The following is a 19,616-nucleotide window of genomic DNA, read 5'->3' as shown; positions in this document are numbered from 1 at the left end:
ATTAATGACGTTCAAAGGCCAATCCATCAGAGAAACAACTGTGAAATGGACATCTGAAAGTCCAGGATTGCACTCAGTCTCCAAAGACAAGATGGCTCATGAGAGTACGCAATTCCGACCATCCATGCAACAAACATTTCTCCAAACGCTGCTGCTCAAGGGGTCTCAACAAACAATCTATGACTCTTTGATGTCTTCTGTGAGCGAAAAGTCATCAGTTGCCCAAACTACAAGTGAGCAGTATTCTCACATAGGCTTAGTCCTTGGAATGACATCAAGCCTATATTTAAAAACAGGATTCATGACTACAATTCAACTGGGTCTAAAAACTGTCTTTGTAAGTGTGACTCAACCTGTTCCACCGATGGTATCAGAGAGCCTCGGACCAACACCTGAGGGTTATTTTGATCCCATTGCTCCCTCAACTGCTCAAGGACCGTACACCAAGTCCTCCATTCCTCAAACGCAGAGTCTTGAGCCTTCATTCCCATTGTGCAGCAACTCTGTGGCTCAGGATGATATGGACAAAAGTGGGTGTACCCCGCCGCTCAACAGCACCCACCCCAAGAACACACTGGAGCACGTTCTGGTCTTCTCTACTAGTTATTCACATTTTGAGTCACACAAAGATGAGGGATACTGGACTGCTTTTCCATCGCAGTTTATCAAATTTAATTCAAGCGGGCAATTCTTCTCAACCCATGGGCAGACAGGGGCAGAGTCATCTGGGGAGTATTTTTCAGTGCCTCCCACCAGCCTCTCCGCAAATGTCTCAGGGGAACAAAATGACTCAGAGGAATTTATTTCTTCACCGTTTTTGTCGGTGACAGAGCTGGCCGCCACACCCACCGCTGGATGCTCCGAGTTAAACCACATTCCAGCTACACACAAAACTGACAGATCAAACACACTGTCTCTTTTAGTAGCCAATGGCTTCTCAGTGATCACACACACATCATTAGCAGAGAGTGCATCTGCCCTCAGTGGACATGGGTTCAGCTCAGAGAAGGCCTTGTTAATGAGTCAATCGTCTTACACATTGCAAGTGACACTGAACAGTATCCCTATCACAATCTGTCCATTCACAGAACAAGGAAGTTCTACTCCACAGATTCTGAGCACCTCTTTAAATCAATATTATGGGATGTCTACCATCTTGTTAACATCATTCCAGGCTTTAAGCCATGTTTCGTCTAGAAGTCAGAGCACTGTCCAGCCGTTTTCCTCAGTTTCCACCTCAAGTAAGTACCAGTGAGGTGAGCAAGGCACTTAACCCCCAACTGTTCACTGTCCACCAGTAACAGACTGTGGTTTTACTGGGCAACTCCCAGGTGTGAATGAGCCTGACTGTATGACTGTGAAGCAGTGTTGCTGAAAAAGAGCTTATATGCTCAGCAAACCTTGCCTGAATAAATAAATGTTTTAAAAGTACAGATTGTGCAGGGTTTTCCATAAAATTATCTTTCAATTCAATTAATTCCAGGAGAGGATTTTACTCAAAATTCAGCTACGGAAAAGTTTGCTGTGAGGGATGTCATATTTATCCCAGAAAAACAAAAAACAAAACAAAACAAAAAAAAATAATGTACACTCTATTATAAGTTAATAAATTAGTACCTAGTAAAAGCTGTTTTTAAATTTACATCCAATAAGTAATTTGACATCAGACCCGGGTGCTTAAGCAAAAACAAATAACTTTTTCAGTACTGGTAGTCAGATATAACTGAAGCATAACAACTGTTTAAGGAAATATATTAGCATCATCTGACAATGAATTGAAATATTTTGCAAATGGTCAGTTTAATTCCTTGCTCTTTCTGTGTTTAGTTTGCATCTCTGGTTTCTTCCCAAATTCCCAAGACATTCAAGGCAGGTGGATTGGAGAATCTAAACTACCCATAGGTATGAATGTGTGTATGAGTGGTTGTCTATCTGTGTTCGCCCTGTGATGGACTGGTGACCCGTCCAGAGTGTTTCCCTGCCTTTTGCCCAATGCATGCTGGGATAGGCTCCAGCCCCCCATGACCCTGAATAGGAATAAACAGGTAGTTGTAAATGAATAAGTAAATGAATGAATCAATGAATGAACAGTTCATCTACAAATTATGTGAGTGCATTTGAAAAGATTATATTGATTTCTATTTTCTAGTGCACAACCACATTGCATGTTTTTCCAATATTTCTGTACCGTAATGTTTGATAATTAGATGGAATACAGAAAAAAAACTATTTGATTTTACATTTTAGGCACTGCAAATCTCCCACCCAAAGTGTTGCACTCCATTCCAGCGTTGATGGCCACTATTGGCTTCCCCTTCCACTACTCCATCCCACCAAAAACCTTTCTCGATCCAGAGGACGGTGAGGCGGACGCCCTTTCCCTGGAGATGAGGTTCATCGACAGGCCGCCACTAAACACGGGGTCCTGGTTGGCGTTGGACGGCCTGGAGCTTCACGGTGTACCTCTGGAGGTGGACCTGCAGTTTGCCCCTCAGCACCTCCTACTGGCTGCCCGGGACAGACAGGGCCTGAGCACCTGGCTGCCCCTCACCCTGGACCTTCGCCGCAGCCCCGTCGACCCCTGCCACAGTTTCATGCTGACGGCTCACCGCAGCCTCCACTCCATCCTCCGGCACCGCCACAGGGTCGAACTCTTGCTGGGCAAACTATCTCGCTTCTTCAACAGTTCTGGCGGCCACCACCTCTCTGTTATTTCCATGGCTTCTGGGTCCACCGTGGTGTCTTGGTACAACTTCAGCTTGTGCGAGCTGGGCCGTGAGAGCGCAAGGCGGTGCCACGTGGGTCGAATACAGAGTATGTGGCTGGAAATGAGTTCTGCAGACGGACGGGTCAAGCCTGCGTTCAGTAACGCGATGCTTCCAGAGTTCCCCATCACCCAGGTTGGACCTGTGAGCTACAGGCGAGACTGTTTTCCCAGTACTCCTACTCCCACATTGGGTGGATCCAGCCCTACACTCTACAGTACCCCGGATCCTAGTTTGGGCACCAGTAATTCCCCCAGTCCCACTTCTGACACTAGTATGCCAAATCCAACTTCTAACACCAGTGTCTCCACATCTGTACTCACTGCTGCTACCACTGCCACAGTACAACAGGTGAATCCGTATCGATGGATGGCCAGCATGCTCACAGCTCTCCTCGTTGTCTGCTTCCTCATTCTGATGGTCGTCTTCATTGCTGTGGTTCTCTATTTCTGTAAGGGTTACGGAAGGACAAGAACGGTCGCCATTTGGCCTGCAAGCAGGGTGGTTTCTGTTAACAGCATGGATCAGAGAGCCATAAGACCAAGGCTGCCTCCACTATTCCAGCAAGAACTGCCCCCACCACCGCTGAGACTGTGGATTAACCTCACACAGGCCAATGAGGGACCACTTACATCAACCTACGCACAGGGAAAACAAACTGCAAGCAAGGCAGTGCAGCTTCCTTCTCCACAATACCGCTTTCCAAGTATCAAAGAACAGAAACACAAGAAAAAATGAACTTGATCTATAGTTGAAAAATGTTGCCATTTAAACAGATGGTAATGCAGCATGAGTTACAAATTCTATGTAAGATATACTAATAGAAACTCCAATCCATCATTATTATTATTACGGTAATTCAGATGACTTAAATAATCAAATGATTAGGAAATATTTAAATTCCAGGCCAAAACTTACATCAAAGTATTAAACCTACATGTGCACCATGTGTTCCCCTTTCATTCTAATTTGCATTAAGATTAATTTGCAAAATGTTTTCAGGCCCCAACAAGGGAATTTCTTAATTTTATGCAAAAGTAAAACATTGTTTTTAATTACTTCAATTGTTTTCCAATCTGCCTGTTTGTTATTGAATTTGGATAAGTAAAAAAGGAAATATGAGGTATTACAAGTATTGTGAATACTAATGCTTTTCCCCACACACGCTTATGGAATAACATGAAATTGTAACTGATTAATCATAGGGTTTCTGCTCCTGTGATACATGGAAATTTGCCATAGATACTTTGACTTCATTACTTCATGCTTAGATTACTGAAGCGTCATTCAAATGTGATTTTTACAGTCAATGAAAATGGTTACGGGGAGGCATTTTTAGAAGATCAATAATAAAGCATTCTGTGAATTTTGAAAAAGCTCAAACGTTTTTGTCTGAGAAAAACGCATAAAAGTTCTTCTATTCCTTATTCTTACCATTACTATGAAAGTACATGGAATGGCTTGCATGCGATTGTAAAACTGGTTTGAAAACTTTTGACTCAATACATCATGCTTTTGATAATCCTGAACCTCCCCTTTAATATAACAAGTCACTGATAACCAATATAAAAACTGAATACAAGCGCAAATGCAAACAAAAAAGTTCTCCATTGACAACTTTTATTGCTTTACACAATATGTGAGCGGCATATCTACAAAATCTTGGGTAAAAAAATCTATAAAATCCATGTTGGAGTTGACTGTCTCTATTTTATTTCCATGTCCTTGTTTGGGACAGTGTGAGTGACACCCAGGTCCGACATACACTGTGGTCCACTGTCTCCTTGGAAAAAGCAGCGCAATGGTGACATCATCTGGAGGCCTTGCCGTTTTCATGAACATCCATCCTGTGAATGGTAAAAGTAAAAAAAAACATTAACGTCATGTGTTTGATGCAAGAGACATGCAGTTTTAGTTATGATCTTATTCAGGAAGTGAATGGACTAAAAACAAATTGTGTGTGTGTGTGCATACATTTGCACATTTGCACAATCAGACACGGAGAGCAATTTGTTCAAAAATAACAACATGGATCATGGACAATTTACAGTTGCACTCACTTTCGCCCCCCCCAAAAAAAATCTATGGTAAACAAATTGGACACATTTAACGGAAGCGGAATGTTAAACCCCCAAATTAACGACAGTGATATTTCATATTAACTAAATAGAAACCAAAGACAGATTTTCCTATTTGGATTCCCCTCTAAATTGTGCTATATGGCATTTCTTTAATGTAGGCTAAAATATTTTAATTGACAGCAGCGTTTCACAGCAGCAAAAAAAAAAAACGTATTCTTACAATGACTGCTTATATGAAAGTAAAATTCAATCTGGAATGAGTTAGCATTTGTCTAACTATATCTAACCCTTCATATTTAACATGCACTACATTCTGAGGTGAGGGTAAAGCTACTGTGCATATATAATTTTAACTTTAGGCAACACACCCATTCTCATCTTTAAGGTGCTGGTACAGCTCAGCCTTGTCATTGACAGAGTTGATTCTCCCAGCAAACTCTTGGTGCTTCCTGGAGTTGGCTGCAGTGATCCGATTGGTCCACAAGGTGAGGAGTGAGACTGGACCTGCAGCGGCACAAGAAGACAATCCCAGGCATAAAACACATACTGAGTAGGGCCTGACAGATGTCACCGAGTGACATTTTCCCATAACTCATATCCAGACATTATCAGTGCTTCTAGATCTTTTAGATCAGTGATCGACCTCAAAAGGTGACAGCACAGCCTCAACAACACGGAAACATTGCTTGCAAAATAAGAAAACAAGTGGGCTTTAATTGAGCCAACAGTGTAAGTCTGGCCTTTAGCTAATACTCTGTTAATGACTGCTGTGTTTCTTTACAGTACTTTGTAACTTTTTTAAAAAAGTGCTGTATATTATTTCTAATCGTGTTTCACATTTTAGGCTTTTACCCAGTGCTCTTAACTCTTAAATCCCTTAATCTCAAACAGTACAAACAACCAATAGAAAGGACTGCTGTCAAAAGGAGAGGTCAAGGCCACAACACCTAGACTATAGATGTCATGAATATTCCTGTGTCCTATAATATTTAATATCAACAATAGAGAAGTGCTAGGTAAAGAAATAAAGAGTAGGGTGGTAAATTACTATTTACCAGCCATGAGCATACTAGTCTAAAGGCCCTGACACACCAAACCGACGTCAAAGAACCAGCAGCAACGAAGGCCGACTGTTGCGTCGCCTCACGTCGCCTGCGTCTGGTCCAAAAAGTTCCACTTGAACACACCGCAAAGACTACAGCCGACGGCCAACTAGCACGTACGTTCTGCGCCTGCGTGAGGGGAAATAACCATATGTCTGATAAGAAGTTGCAAATGGCACTGCCGTTGTCAGCCCTTGGTCTTTTGGTTGTGGAAGAAGAAAGGAAGAGGCGGAGGCGAAAAATAAGGAGAAACCGCACTAAATGGGTGAAATCATGAATACTCCAGCGACAGGCTCAAGGGGCTTTCCCGAACCTGTGTCGAGAGCTGGAGATAAATGAAACCTCCGCTCGGCTCTTTCCTGTTCAGTTCCACATGTTGAAGGAATTTATCAGTCCAATCATCCAGAGGCAAAACACGAACTACCAATCAGAGTGATCTCTCTCACCGACGGGCTCCGACGCCAATTCAACATGCTCAATCGGCCGAAAAGCCGCCGACAGGGTCCGACTAGTGCCGACGGTGCGGGACACACCGCAAAAACTAGGGACACCGACGCTTACCGACGGCCCGACGTTGGCCGACCGTCGGCCTGGTGTGTCAGGGCCTTTATCTACCAGACACTTTGGGGGTGTTTTCTAGGATATCAGGATGACATAAACTGATGACATAAAATCCACCAACCTCTGAGGCTTTTGGGATTAAAAATGTTAAATTCCTATGATGAGGGTTTGTACCTTTTGCTCTCTCTGGAGGCTGAACCTCCTCTGTGGACAGGCGGGGCTTCTTGTTGGGCGGCTCTGGGGAGTCCGGAGAATCCTTTATCACCTCCGCCTCCTGATCTTCTTTATCCAGCATCCCCTTTAGCCTTCAGATTCAAAACAACAAGGAAGCAAAGTTTGAGAGAACAGAAAATCCGATCAAAAAACAGTTTAAATCCCTACTATTCAAAAGACACAGGAGAAGATTGTTTTTACAGTGTACTAATCATGTTTGATGCCAAGGAAGAAGAGGGAACATGTCAACACTAACAATTTTGCCTACAACTATGACCAACCGTATTTTTTTATTATTTCCACTTATGTGTACACATGCACAGACTCGCACCCCCCTACTTACCTCTCGGAGTCCTGCCAGCTTTTGTCGTCTGCGTCCTTGCTGCCGTTTTTCTCCGTCCTGTCCTCCTTATCCTCCCTCTTCCTCCCTCGCTTCTTCCTGTCTTCCTCTTCGGGGGGTTTGCTGCGGCAGGCGACGATGCAGTCCAGAACCCGCTGGTGTCTGTCGGTGGCTCCGGCGTGAGTTTTCACTAGCGTCTCCAGCTCGTTCCACATGATGCGGTACTGTTCGTCCCTGGGGACAACAGCAATGTAAGAACATGATCCTGCTGTATGTACTGCTGTTGCTTTTGACAAGACACAAATACTAGGATTTGCAAGCTAACAAGTTGCCATCATTTAAACACAAAATCAGATACGTCTGTGGTGAAATGATCAGTTCCCAGTCAAAAAAAGCAGAGAAATCATCTATATTCAATTCTGTGGAGAAGGTCAAATCGTACATTGAGAAAGGCAATCAGCTGTTCACTGCCATTGCTTCCCATGAGCTGAGGCCTCCAATATGGCCGCCAGAGGGTGAGTTATGGCCCCTGAAAGCCCTCAATAGTAGTTTATAGACACAGTGTTGTGGTTTTACTCTTACACTAACAACAGCAATAAATTATATATTGAATCATGAGATACAGTTTAGATGTTTTATTGTTTAAGTTCCAAGTTAATCACACTTGTTTTAATGCACTGGCTCACTACTCAATGATAACTCCAATACCAGGTAACAAAGCAGTTTTTTGTAGAAAGTGACACAATGTATTGCATTAACAAATACATGCACACATACAAATTCACACAAGAGCAGGCATGCAAGCTGCACAGCGCAGTCACGCAGGCACACGCACACACACACACACACACACACACACACACACACACACACACAGGTGTAATACCTCTTGGGGCCCTTGCCTCTGGAGCCCACGGTGGAAATGGGGAGAGGGTCGTTCTTCCTCTCCATGTCTACCAGGTTGTAAACTGTCTTTTGGCAGGTCAGCACGTCCTCCTCAGTCAGAGTCTCCTTCACTATCAGGTTAGCCAGAGGAACCACCTAGTGGAGCAGACAGGAACAGCACAGACACAGGTGGTGAGCTGCAGTATGATGATGTGGGGCAAAAGGGCGGCGTAGCAAGATGAGAGAGTGGAGTCTTTCAACCAGAAGAGCTCTGACCCCCCTGTAGAGTTAAAAGAGTCTTTCAAGGCGCAATACAGATTCACAAAATAAAAAAAACATTAGGCAGCTTTTCTGTCATGTTGACAGATGCTATCAGCGCAGAACAAATAAAAAGAGGAAGATAGGAATCTTCCAGAAATGAATAGGAGTTTTGTGTAGCAAAAACCCCGCAACATAAAAAATGTCCCCTTCCTGCATGTTGCTTACCGCCTGCATGTTGAAGATGGTGGTCTGGGAGATGATCATTGGCCAGTAACGAGTGTGGCGTTCGAGCTGAGCTTTGGCCCTCTCAGCTGGTAGCTTCCCAGAGGGGTCGGAGGAAGACTCTGAAACAGGGGTCAGCCGGTTCTCCCTCATAAATTCACCAAAGTCCTGAGGAAGATAACAAACTGAGTGTCTTTATGCCACTTGAATGCATTAAAACACTCTTGATGTTTAATTTGAGTGGTACACTAAAGACTAAAGAGGTTGAGTTACTATGAGTTACTATTTAGTTGAACATTTCCAATTATTTGCTTCTTATGCACCGGCCACACATGAAACAATATTTATTTCCATTACTGCCAACTGTAAATTACATGGCAGCCACCTTATGAGTACTAAAAGAGATTACCATGACACACCAGAAAGCGTCCTTTCGATTAACTAATTCTATGGTGTTTCCATCTACACCACTGGCCAGGTTATTTTTTACGATACTCAACAATTCTGTTTCGAGTTGGTAGCGCACAAAAAATGTCATATCCGGTTTACAATACTCCAGACAAGCTCCTGTCCCAATTAAGGTCTGATTTGAGTTAAGCATTTTATACGCATCTTCATATCCCAGTCATAAATATCCATGTGTGGATATAGAATATTTTGAATTTTACAATGAAAATGGAACTAACACAGATGACAAATAACTGGATAAGGTGTATACAAGCTCTCTGTACCAGTATCACCAAATTGTTGATTGCTGATTAAAGTGATTGGCCCTGTTATAGCTCAATGTGCAAAGCATGGCACTAACACTGCCAGCATTAAGGGATCAAGTCCCATCAGGGCCGCCAAAACTGAAAACATCAGCAATCATGGTAGTGTAAGACGCTTCAGATAAAACAATCCACTAAATGGTACATGCATGCGATTCTGATTTGGATATGATGATATGATACAACGCAAAAACAGAATAATTGAAAATCCCAACACGGCCGGTGTGAGGTGAACTTACGGTGATGCGGTAGTCTGTCACTCGACCCCCACAGCCCTCGCTGATGGAGGGCGGGTCCTCCAAGGTGGAGCGGGTGCTATTGAGCACGTGCAGGAAGATCTCACCGCCGTGGCTGCTGAGCATGTGGCTGATGACCTTTGACCCCGACTTCCTCGGCTGCTCCAGCAGCACTGATCGCCCTGGTCAATCAATCAGTGGAGCCATCAGCCAACAAGACAATCAGTCAACAGATCAATAAAACTTTGATTACTGAATTAACATCAGCTCACACTAGTAAATTTACAAGTGCTGTTTCAGTCAAAAAATATTTTAACACTTCACAGCAAGGTATTGACATCAAACAACTTTTGATTTTAACTTTTGCAGGTCATTTTTGAAAACGTCATACAATATCTCAGTAACAGAACAAGAAACATTGCTTCAATACATATTTAAGAGGCTAAATAGATCAATTAAGATAGACAACAGACAAAAAGGAGTTATAAGGTTTCTAGTGGTGCTGAGATGATTCCAGCTTACCGTTGAGGAGAAAGTTAGTCAAACACGACGAGGGACGACTGTTTACGTCTGTGGGGGAGATACGATAGGCTCCTGTACAGTAATGGAGTTCTGAGGGGAAAAAACACCAACACATTCACCTCAGTATGGCATCCCAGATCAGAACTGGGTCAATGCTGCATTGGATTACTCCCCTTAGAAACCATCCACACTGAGGTGTATTTGTCTTACTGCCTGGTTGTATATGTACAATACAATCCTTATGCCTACTTCATGACTGTATCCGAATATTTTCCAAAAAGGGAAAATACAGCTCCCATCAAATTCCAAGGTTCTACCCAAACCAACTAACAAAGGTCCTATACCACCTTGTAAATTTGCAGTTTTTTGCAGTTATCGGCCTTCTAAAGCCCTTTACTTACTCAATGAAACATTTTAGAGAAGGCAACTGCTTGTGTTTTTAAATAAAGAATAAAGCAATAAAATCAGATATATGATCTTTAGGGCTTAAAACCCTTCAAATGCATTGATTCACTCCTTCAGTTGATTGTGCCCACCTATGCTGTTGGTTCTAGGCGTGCACCATTTCAGTGTAACCGTCTCCTTGAGTCCACTGTCTCGACTGGTGCTGCCAGCCATGTGCAGGTCTCCTACACAACAGAAAGAAAGTCATGTGTGAAAGTCATGTGAACAGCTCATCCCTTTGATTTATTTGATGATTTTAAAACACATCAAGCATAAATAAAATAATCGAGGATGTCACAATTAAGCCGGAGACTTATTTCCAATGCGGTCCTCATGATGGAAAGATGACAATGTAGGTTAGGCAGAATATTTATTTATTTCATAAAGCCTTTTATTTAAGAACAATTATTTTGGAGTATTTCACCGCACACAGGTTTGAATTACTTAACTCTACGCTGTTGTGTCTGGAGCTCTTACCGTTCCAACAATATTCACTGCTAACTAATAAAAAGAACTGGAACCAACTCCCCGGCTTTAATGTTTATCTTTGGTCAAGAAGACTGTATTGTTGACAGTCAGTACGCACCACTTTTAAAGAACTCCAGGTGAGCGTCTCTGTGGTGCAGCAGCTCAACATCATAATTGGCTGATGTGTTAGCGTGCTGCTCTTCCTGCACATCCGCAGGGAAATAAGGAGATAATAACAAATGCAGGTTAGTATGAATTCAACTTTTGATACACACACACATATTCACAAACACACATACACACAAACACTGCTGATTTCATGTTCCAAAGGGTAAAAAGTAACGGACAAAGGAAAAGGCAAATGTTCGCTACCTGGGTGACTCAGTCACTCATTTATGTCAGTTTTCTTTTTCCTGATTATTCTCTCCAGCTGAGAGGAGTAGGTGTAGATTGTAAACAGCATTTAAAGACTCACAAAAACACATAGCTTTGGCTGAGCCTTCATTTCTTCACCTAAATCACAGGTTCCCAAACTTTTTAAGGATAAGGACCCCAAATAGATACACTTTGGACCAAAGACCCTCATTTGGTAAGAATATGTCCCATCAGAGATGATTTTTGCTGTTAGATATGATTTACTACTAAATTACCTAACTGACTGCACTGCAGGAGAACAGACAACAGGGCAGTAAGTGAGACCTATGATCAAAATAGTCATTCTTATGCATTCTTTCAACATGCTAACTTCTAGTGAAAGAATTTAAGAAATTTGACTCTTCCTCATTTTTGCAGAGGAACCCTTGAATCCCCTCAAGAACCCAACCTTGGGAACCACTGACCTAAAACAAACCCCCAAACCATGAATTATGGACTTCACAACTTGCTAAACTGGGAAAGACAGCAGTATAAAATACACCTAAAGGAGGAATCATATTTAAACATTTAAAGGACAGTCACATTTAAAAACTAGTTATTAAGACGGCACAAAGGACCACACCAAGACACTAAAGGGGGAGTGACTAACTGTTTCTCATGGGAAGAGAAGGAGCTGACAGGGATGAGGAAACACAGGCCAAGGGAAAGTTTAGACAGCTTTAAGGTGTGCACATCTGCTAGACACCGACAAAACTAAGAAGAGGCAACACTGGTCACAGATGACTGGACAAATAAACAGTCGACTGCCATATTCACATTAGGCCTGCACGTTGTTTTGTGTGCGTCGATATCATCAGTATCTGGCAGAAACAATATATCTCCAAAGTTATTAGGAACTGAGGAAAAAAAGGTTGATTTTTCCATTGATGCCCATGTATTTTTCACATTTTACAATGCATGGCTTTACAGTGAGATGGTTTGGCACAGTCCCAGGTTCATCAAACAGTGTGTAGCCTACATGAGTCAATGCGAGCTGTAAAATAACAAAAATGCCCACAAATGCCCCATTTGTTTATATTTAGATTCTACATTACATTATAGGCATTTAGCTGATGCTCCTATCCAGAATGCCTTACAAAGAACAGTAGAATAAGCTTCAACTTAGATCACCAATATTACAAGCAACCAATAGGAGTGGATGGGTCAGTGCAATAGTACACTGGCAATATTCCAATATTCTTGTGACCCTAAAATGATCATGTAAGAGAGAAGTGCTATGAAAAAAAAATTAAAAAAAAATAAGAGCAAATGAGAAAGATAGAAGGGATTTATTTGTACTGAAGATTTTTTTTGCATCGGTGCATTAGTTTTTCTTGTACTGGAGATAGGTTTCTGCAAGACACCAACAATATGCATGCTGGGCTCCGGCCAAAGTCTTGACTGATACTTCTACGCATTTCAAGTTGAGGTGCAGGTAAGTCACTGTGGAAAAGACTAAAGCCTGCAGACTAACTACTCCACTTATATATCATCAGGTTCCTTGTACACTTGTAGTAATTGGCAAATTTAAGTAATTCTAATTCTGATGTACCTTTTATTGACATTTTAATTCAATGTGATTCTTCATCAGGTCATCAATTTTAAATAATGTCAATAAAAAGTATAGGCATGGAATTCCTACTGTGCAGGCTTTACGCTTTTCCACGAAACGGCAAGATTTGCATTCCCTGGGTGTCCACACCAGACTAGAGTTGCCTGTCCTTTATTGCAACCTGACCATCAAATCTGTACAGACTGACTGTCAAATCAAAATGGATAAATGGACACTGTGAGCCTGTCTGCAACAGCAGAACTCAAAATGTACACTGCGGTGTGTCAACTCTGCCCTCCCTCAGTTGCATGTGTGTGTGATAGAGTACTAACCTGTTCGCAAACATTTAATGTGGGCTAGCAAAACAGAAAATACAGCATGAAACCAGCAGCAGGTTCACAGTCGCATCAACATGCAGATGAGATGAGCAAAAAGATAAAACCGTAAAATCTTATGAGTCACGATAGGTGAAGAAGGGCTCACATGGGAAGGGGGGAAGAAAGCAAGAAAGAAAGGTGCGAGGGACAGTGAGAGGAAAGGTAAGTAAGGAAGAAAGAAGGAAAGAAACAAGCAATCAAGTAAAAAGGAAGAGGGAGGGGCGCACTGCATTCTGGACATGACAACATTCTTATACTAACAGAAGAAGAAAATACAGAAAAGTTGATGCAAGTTGACTTTTCGGCAAGGCATGTGCTGGGACAGCCGGCGGGCAGGAAGCCCCTTACCTTCATGGGGATGTTGGTTATGGTGGTGGAGGCCAGGTCAAAGTGCTGCTGGACCAGGACGTTGAGTTTGGTGGCCAGGTGCCTCCCTGCACGAACACTGTGAACCTCACTGGTGAGCAGAGGGGAAATCTGAGAAAGCAAGGGAGAGATGCAGAACAACATACGTCAGATCCATTTCCTCCGGCTGCCCACAGTAAAATGCATGTACTTATGATACTGTATGGTGCTATGGCTATCACAGCATCATGTATTATCAAAGCAAGGAGAATCGGCAGCACAAAATATGATCTGAAGTGATTTTACCTAATCAGATTGCTCAAATTAGTTTTTACCCTTCTGTTTACCTGACTGCATAACCAATTTCCCTTTGGGACAATAAAGATATTGAACTTGAACTTGATTGAACTTGAAATTGAAAACACACATTTCTTTTTAAGTGTGGATGGGCACTGCATATATCAAGAGCTCATGTTTGATGTGTTGCAATATGCCCTTCATTTTATGGCTCTTCAGAGTTGACGGTTATTTCACATCTCCACTGTTAGGCATGACAAGACATGACAGCCGAGTCTGCACTTCCACTGTATGGTACTAATGTCTATTTGGAACATGAATGAACGACAACGTCTTATGTTGACTTATGAACGAGTGATGTAGATTAGGCAATGTTACAATGTGATATTATCTCTTTACGGAAGACCACACTACACATTTTCTTGACTCTAAGACGACTTAATCAATTGTGTAAACTCAGTTTGTGTATATAGTAACTATGTATATTGCGTATATATATAAGTTTGTCTACCAGCTACTATGGTAGCTAACCAATCATACAGAGGGATTTACCAGCCACTGTGGTATGTTGACAAAAAACAACGTTAATTCCCCCCCGTTGTATATTGTGCAAATACTGTGTAAAATATCATCTTTTACGATATCCACCTCGTCTGTATATCACTGTCTGTCCGTCTATGCTTTAAATTATGTCTGTTCTGTTCTCCATCTTACCATGGTAAATTCTCTGGTTCTGTTCCTGTGCCTATGGAATACCTGATGCCTAGATAATGCCTAATGCCTATATAATGATGCATGTATACACCATTATTATGGTGAACGTGGATGTGGTTAGGCAGCGCGTTAAATCCAGGATAAACTGTCACGTTTTCACCCTGGTACACCCCCATCAGCCACTCTCCTGAACCAGCCCTCCTTCCTCTGATTCACTCCCCATGTCTCTGTACATGTACCTAGTGACTAAACAGATTCCGATTCTGATTGTGGTTTTGGAAAATGAAGCCCTGAGCATTTCATTAGCACCTACCTCTTTCTTTGGTCGGTCAGACACCAGCGTGTCCTCGCCCTGCGGGTAGATGTGAACTAGAACCAGCTCACACTGCTGAATGGCCATCAGCCTGAAACACACAATGAGAGGTTGAAACAGAGAGACCACTTTAATATCAACACTCACACAGGCACATGCAGACGCAGACACACACACCTGCAGAAACGAACAGACACATGGGATGTCACATTTTCCCTGCAGCTACCAACTGTAGTAATAAACTTACTTATAAAATTACTGGCCCACATCGAGTACATATCAGATCCATTAATTATACTGAACAATATAGAATTAGACGATTAGTTTGAAGTCACTGAACAAAAAATAAGATATACATTTTTCTCCACTAAGAGAGAAACCCAAATTGAATTGTCATGTCACATGTGGCTCTTGGTATCAGATTTTAATATTAGGACATTTTTTCCATAATTAACGTCCTATTTTAGCCTGGTATCAACCTGGTATCCAACGCAATTACCAGCACATTCAAAGCAACATCATTGTAACCAGTCAGTCAGTCAGAGATAAATGCTAACACACATATATATCATTTTCATCACACATCCTCTATTACTGACCTGTCTGAGCCTGCTGCCAGCTTGTTTTGCTCTAAAATGGTTTCCTGGATGCAGTCTTCCAACATGCGCACATGAGTATCACTGTAGAATTCACACAAAAAGAATATGGCATTGGCACAATCTTTGATAAAAGCGATAAAATGCATGCGGAGAGCTTCTCATATATATTATCAACTGATGGGCTAAATAAAGATCATAACATAAAGCACACACACCCAACATACAAAACACTGACAACACAAATTTTTATGGAGGCACATATTTATATTCACTTACAAACACAAAGAGGGAATTTCTGATTTCATGTAATTTTGTATAAAATTGTGCTCAATTTTCAATCAATTCTTTGGGGCTTTACAACTCCGTACTGTTTCACAGTCTAATCCTAACCCACCAGAGTAGGGAACAGCCAGTAATTTACTGGCTTCAAGGATCAATGAACTTCACAGCCAGTTGCTCTTCCCTGGGATCTCAGTGTTTTCTCTAGACATGTTTTCAGCAGTGAGGGGGATCAGGGAAATTTCCATCCGGGGATCTAGGTCCTCTCCAAGTCTTTTTCCCCTTGTCTGTTTCAGAACCTGTTGCAGTCAGATTGGACCTCGGTACACTGGACTACTGCATTTCCAGTCTGCACTGTGTCTGCACTATATGGGAGAGTTTTGTACTACATCTAGTGTGTAAATTCTGTAATGTTCCAGCTCCAATCAACCAAGTCAAATTCCTTGCACACCTGTTGGACTTGGTGAAGCGATTCTGATTTGCGTACTACAGTATATAAACTAAATGAAATGCAATGTCCCTATATTTGTTTGTTTTGGGTGAGCTATGAGGTAGATTCTGAACTTATTTTACATTTTTCTAACAGTAGGTAGTTTTTCGAGAAGAGCGGAGCAACTGCTGCTGAATGAATGTAGGGGAAACAGCGCATGTAATCAGAGCAACACAAAGCACAGTATAACGTGGTAAATGAAGGAAAACAAAGATCTCCATCAGAAATTATGTGGGAGTTTTGTGTCAAAAAAATCCTGAAATTGTGAGAGAAAAAAAACTGTGGCAGGTAAATCTCAAAATGAACAAGCCACTTACATTCTTTTACCAGCCAAATTGATTAGTAGAACTTTTGGTCAATGGCTGGTGTTTTATTCCCTACTCTGTTTACCTTTTAGCGTTGGTGAGACAGATAATACGGCCCCTATTGGCAACCCTCTCAGCCGTGTCCATCAGGGCGGTGCGCTTCTCGTGCTGCAACTCGGTGATTTTGCATAACGACTCCACCGCAGCAACCAACCCATGCAGGATGCTGCAACACTCGGGGTCCTCGCGTGGGTTAGGTGGCCCAACAGCTGCCAGAGCCGACATGAGCTACCCCAGAGAGAGAGAGAGAGAGAGAGAGAGAGAGAGAGAGAGAGAGAGAGAGAGAGAGAGAGAGAGAGAGAGAGAGAGAGAGAGAGAGAGAGAGAGAGAGAGAGAGAGAGAGAGAGAGAGAGAGAGAGAGAGAGAAGAAGAAGCCGTGTATTAACCACATAATCATGGTGCAAGTCCAATTCCTCTGCAAAATGTGGTCACTGTTGTTTACTGGAAACACAGATCAGTTATGACACCTGACCAAAAAAAGTACAACTATAAAAAGAAATTCTCCAAAATGGTGTATGTGGTACACCATCACATACACATATGTGGTAAATGGTGGCTGCTGAAAACACTGTAAAAACTGTGATGCGTTTAAAAAAAAGACAATAACAGGGTGGAAAATTAACGCTTCACAAATACTGCACATTTTTGGCTGGTGGCTGATAAATTTGTCAATTTCATGTATCACTTAGTCTCTTGTATTCAAACACCCATTTTGGCATGTGACATTTCACTTACTAACACAAAGAGGGACATTTCTCCACATTAACCAGCAAGTGTGGCAGGTAGAGCAAAAATTTCCCATCCTGGACATTAACTTAGCATTAGAATTTCAATTTTTATTGTGTGAATGAGTTTTAACAACAAGCAGCGTATTACCTCATGAGTGCTCTGGTCTTCCTGCCTCCAACTATTCAAGATGTGGAACTCTGAATCACTCACAATGTAATTGACCTGTAAAATAATGAGGTGGCAGAATATGTCAACCAACACACTTTCAATGGCAAGGCTGTGGTTATTAGGGACGTCACTGGTGCACAAGGACATACAGCAGACTATGTGATGAGTGGAACAGTGTGAGGCCTAACTCCAGGGTGAAGCTGCCCCTCATTAACCTTAATTTTATTTTTTAGCAATGCCCGGATTCACACACACACACATGTAGGTATGATGTATACAACAAGAAACTACAGTCTTCCACTGCAGTAACCGTGCAGCTGTACTGAAGCAGAGGGGTAAAATGTCTTGCTCACTTCCATTTTGACAGAGACAAAGGAAAAACACTGCTCATTTAATTGCCCTCGAGTCCCCCTGTCCCAACACACACACACACACACACACACACACACCACCTGGTTTTAATGGAATCTTGGGGCAACTTCACCCAGCAAATTTCAGCCCAAGGTAAAAAAAAAGAGAAAACGAGAGAAGCTAACCAGTTTGTTGGTTGGGTAAACATCGTAGAGGATTCGGCAGTACTCCATGGAGCACTCCACAGCGCAGGTCCAGAGGGACTTGGACACAGGGGCCAAAGGTATGACACCCTGAGCTCGGCTCTTCGTCAGCACGTCACACTCGACCTGCTGCCGACTAGACTCAGCCATGTAGGGACAGTGGTCCACCACAAAGGCCGTCTTGTGAGCGACGGAGAACATCTTCATTTTGCTGATCTGCAAGTGGGAAGACATCTGGAATCTGTGAGGACAATGGAAAAAAATGCAGCAAGGGTTAGTTCTATTTTTGAATGCTTCACTTGCTGGTAAAGTTGCTACAATCCATGCACCCGGAGTCTGTTGTTTCCCAGTTATGAGCAGGGATGTAGTGGAGTGTAAACATACCTATGTTTGCCTATGTTTCTACTTAGGGAATAGAGTTTACCCACCTCTTTGGCTGACATACATTTTTATGACATAAATTCATAGCATAAATCATAATGTGCAGCATCAAAATTACACGCATTATATGAAGATGGAATCTTTAAAAATAAACACAAATCAATGTATTTCTGAACGTAAAATTGATTCTTGATTATGGTTGTTTGCCTGATCATCGACTGAGAGTCATAGTTTATCCCCCTTTTTATAAACCACTGGATATGAGATAACATTATTATTAGCTGACATGCTTTTCCCTCACTGCATCAGCCGTCTACCCTTTTCTGACAGCACAGTTGACTAGATGACAGTTGATAAGATGATGATTATCTAGCGTTACGTGACGTAAAACGCATCTGATTAAAGCATCTGTACTGTTATTCTCAAGATGTGATAATCAACATTTCTTAATATTGCTTGTTGGTTAGTTGACTTTACCTGTCGAAAAACTTTCTCAGATGAAGAATTCCTTTTCAGGAAATTATGCGGACCAGGCCCGGGACTGACTGTTCGCTACAGGCGGAAAATTGAGGCTGCTCTCTTTGGGTCAAGTTGGGCAATTACGTTGGCTAACTGGCTACCTAACGAGAGACCCGATCGGTCTCACAACATGTTGATCACCGAGACCTCCAAAACTTTAGCAAGCGATACTATGAAAGGAGCATGTCACAGACTACCGCGTTAGCTTGTTAGCTAACAAGCTCGCTAGCCGGGATCATTTGTTTGCTGTTTCACTTTTATCAGCAGCGACATAAACATATACAGATTGTGACTTGTATCTAATACTAAACTGAATATTTTCTATTCACACTTCACTTGCACATTATCATTAGCTATCTCTAAACAAGAATGAATAGCGTATATAACAAGACTTGCAAGCTAGCAGGTTTGTTATTGGCGGAAATGTGTCCAGCGGTCCGTCACATTTTTTCGTCCCCCAGCCGTTAGGCCAGATTGTTAAATAGTTCCCAGCACCAGCGTTACATATCTGAATGGAATCAAAAAATAAAATTAAATATAGCTTGGAAATTACTATATTGCCTGCTTAGATATATCCCTAAACAATCTTAACATATATATAAAACACTATGCTATTCTATTAGATTTGTCCACTAGTCACTTTACATTT

The 19,616-nt window shown here is 42.0% G+C and overlaps 1 protein-coding gene across 1 annotated transcript; it reads right to left on the bottom strand.

The window, feature by feature from the left end:
• Positions 1-3,915: 3,915 nt before the first annotated feature.
• On the bottom strand, positions 3,916-19,380 carry ints13 (integrator complex subunit 13). Its single transcript, XM_071906063.2, has 18 exons — positions 18,926-19,380; positions 18,050-18,308; positions 17,493-17,567; positions 16,642-16,844; positions 15,483-15,563; positions 14,884-14,974; positions 13,563-13,691; positions 10,990-11,074; positions 10,496-10,588; positions 9,960-10,049; positions 9,441-9,619; positions 8,435-8,599; positions 7,950-8,104; positions 7,067-7,297; positions 6,685-6,815; positions 5,215-5,350; positions 4,272-4,612; positions 3,916-4,182 (listed from the first exon to the last, which is right to left on the bottom strand). The coding sequence occupies exons 2-17, from the start codon at positions 18,299-18,301 to the stop codon at positions 4,576-4,578; spliced, it is 2,133 nt and encodes a 710-aa protein (XP_071762164.1). The 5' UTR covers positions 18,302-18,308; positions 18,926-19,380; the 3' UTR covers positions 3,916-4,182; positions 4,272-4,575.
• Between the last annotated feature and the right edge of the window lie 236 nt (positions 19,381-19,616).

The sequence above is a fragment of the Centroberyx gerrardi genome, chromosome 24, assembly GCF_048128805.1.
Source record: "Centroberyx gerrardi isolate f3 chromosome 24, fCenGer3.hap1.cur.20231027, whole genome shotgun sequence".
NCBI classification, from domain to species: Eukaryota; Metazoa; Chordata; class Actinopteri; order Beryciformes; family Berycidae; genus Centroberyx; species Centroberyx gerrardi.
This window is presented reverse-complemented; position numbering and strand designations above follow the sequence as displayed.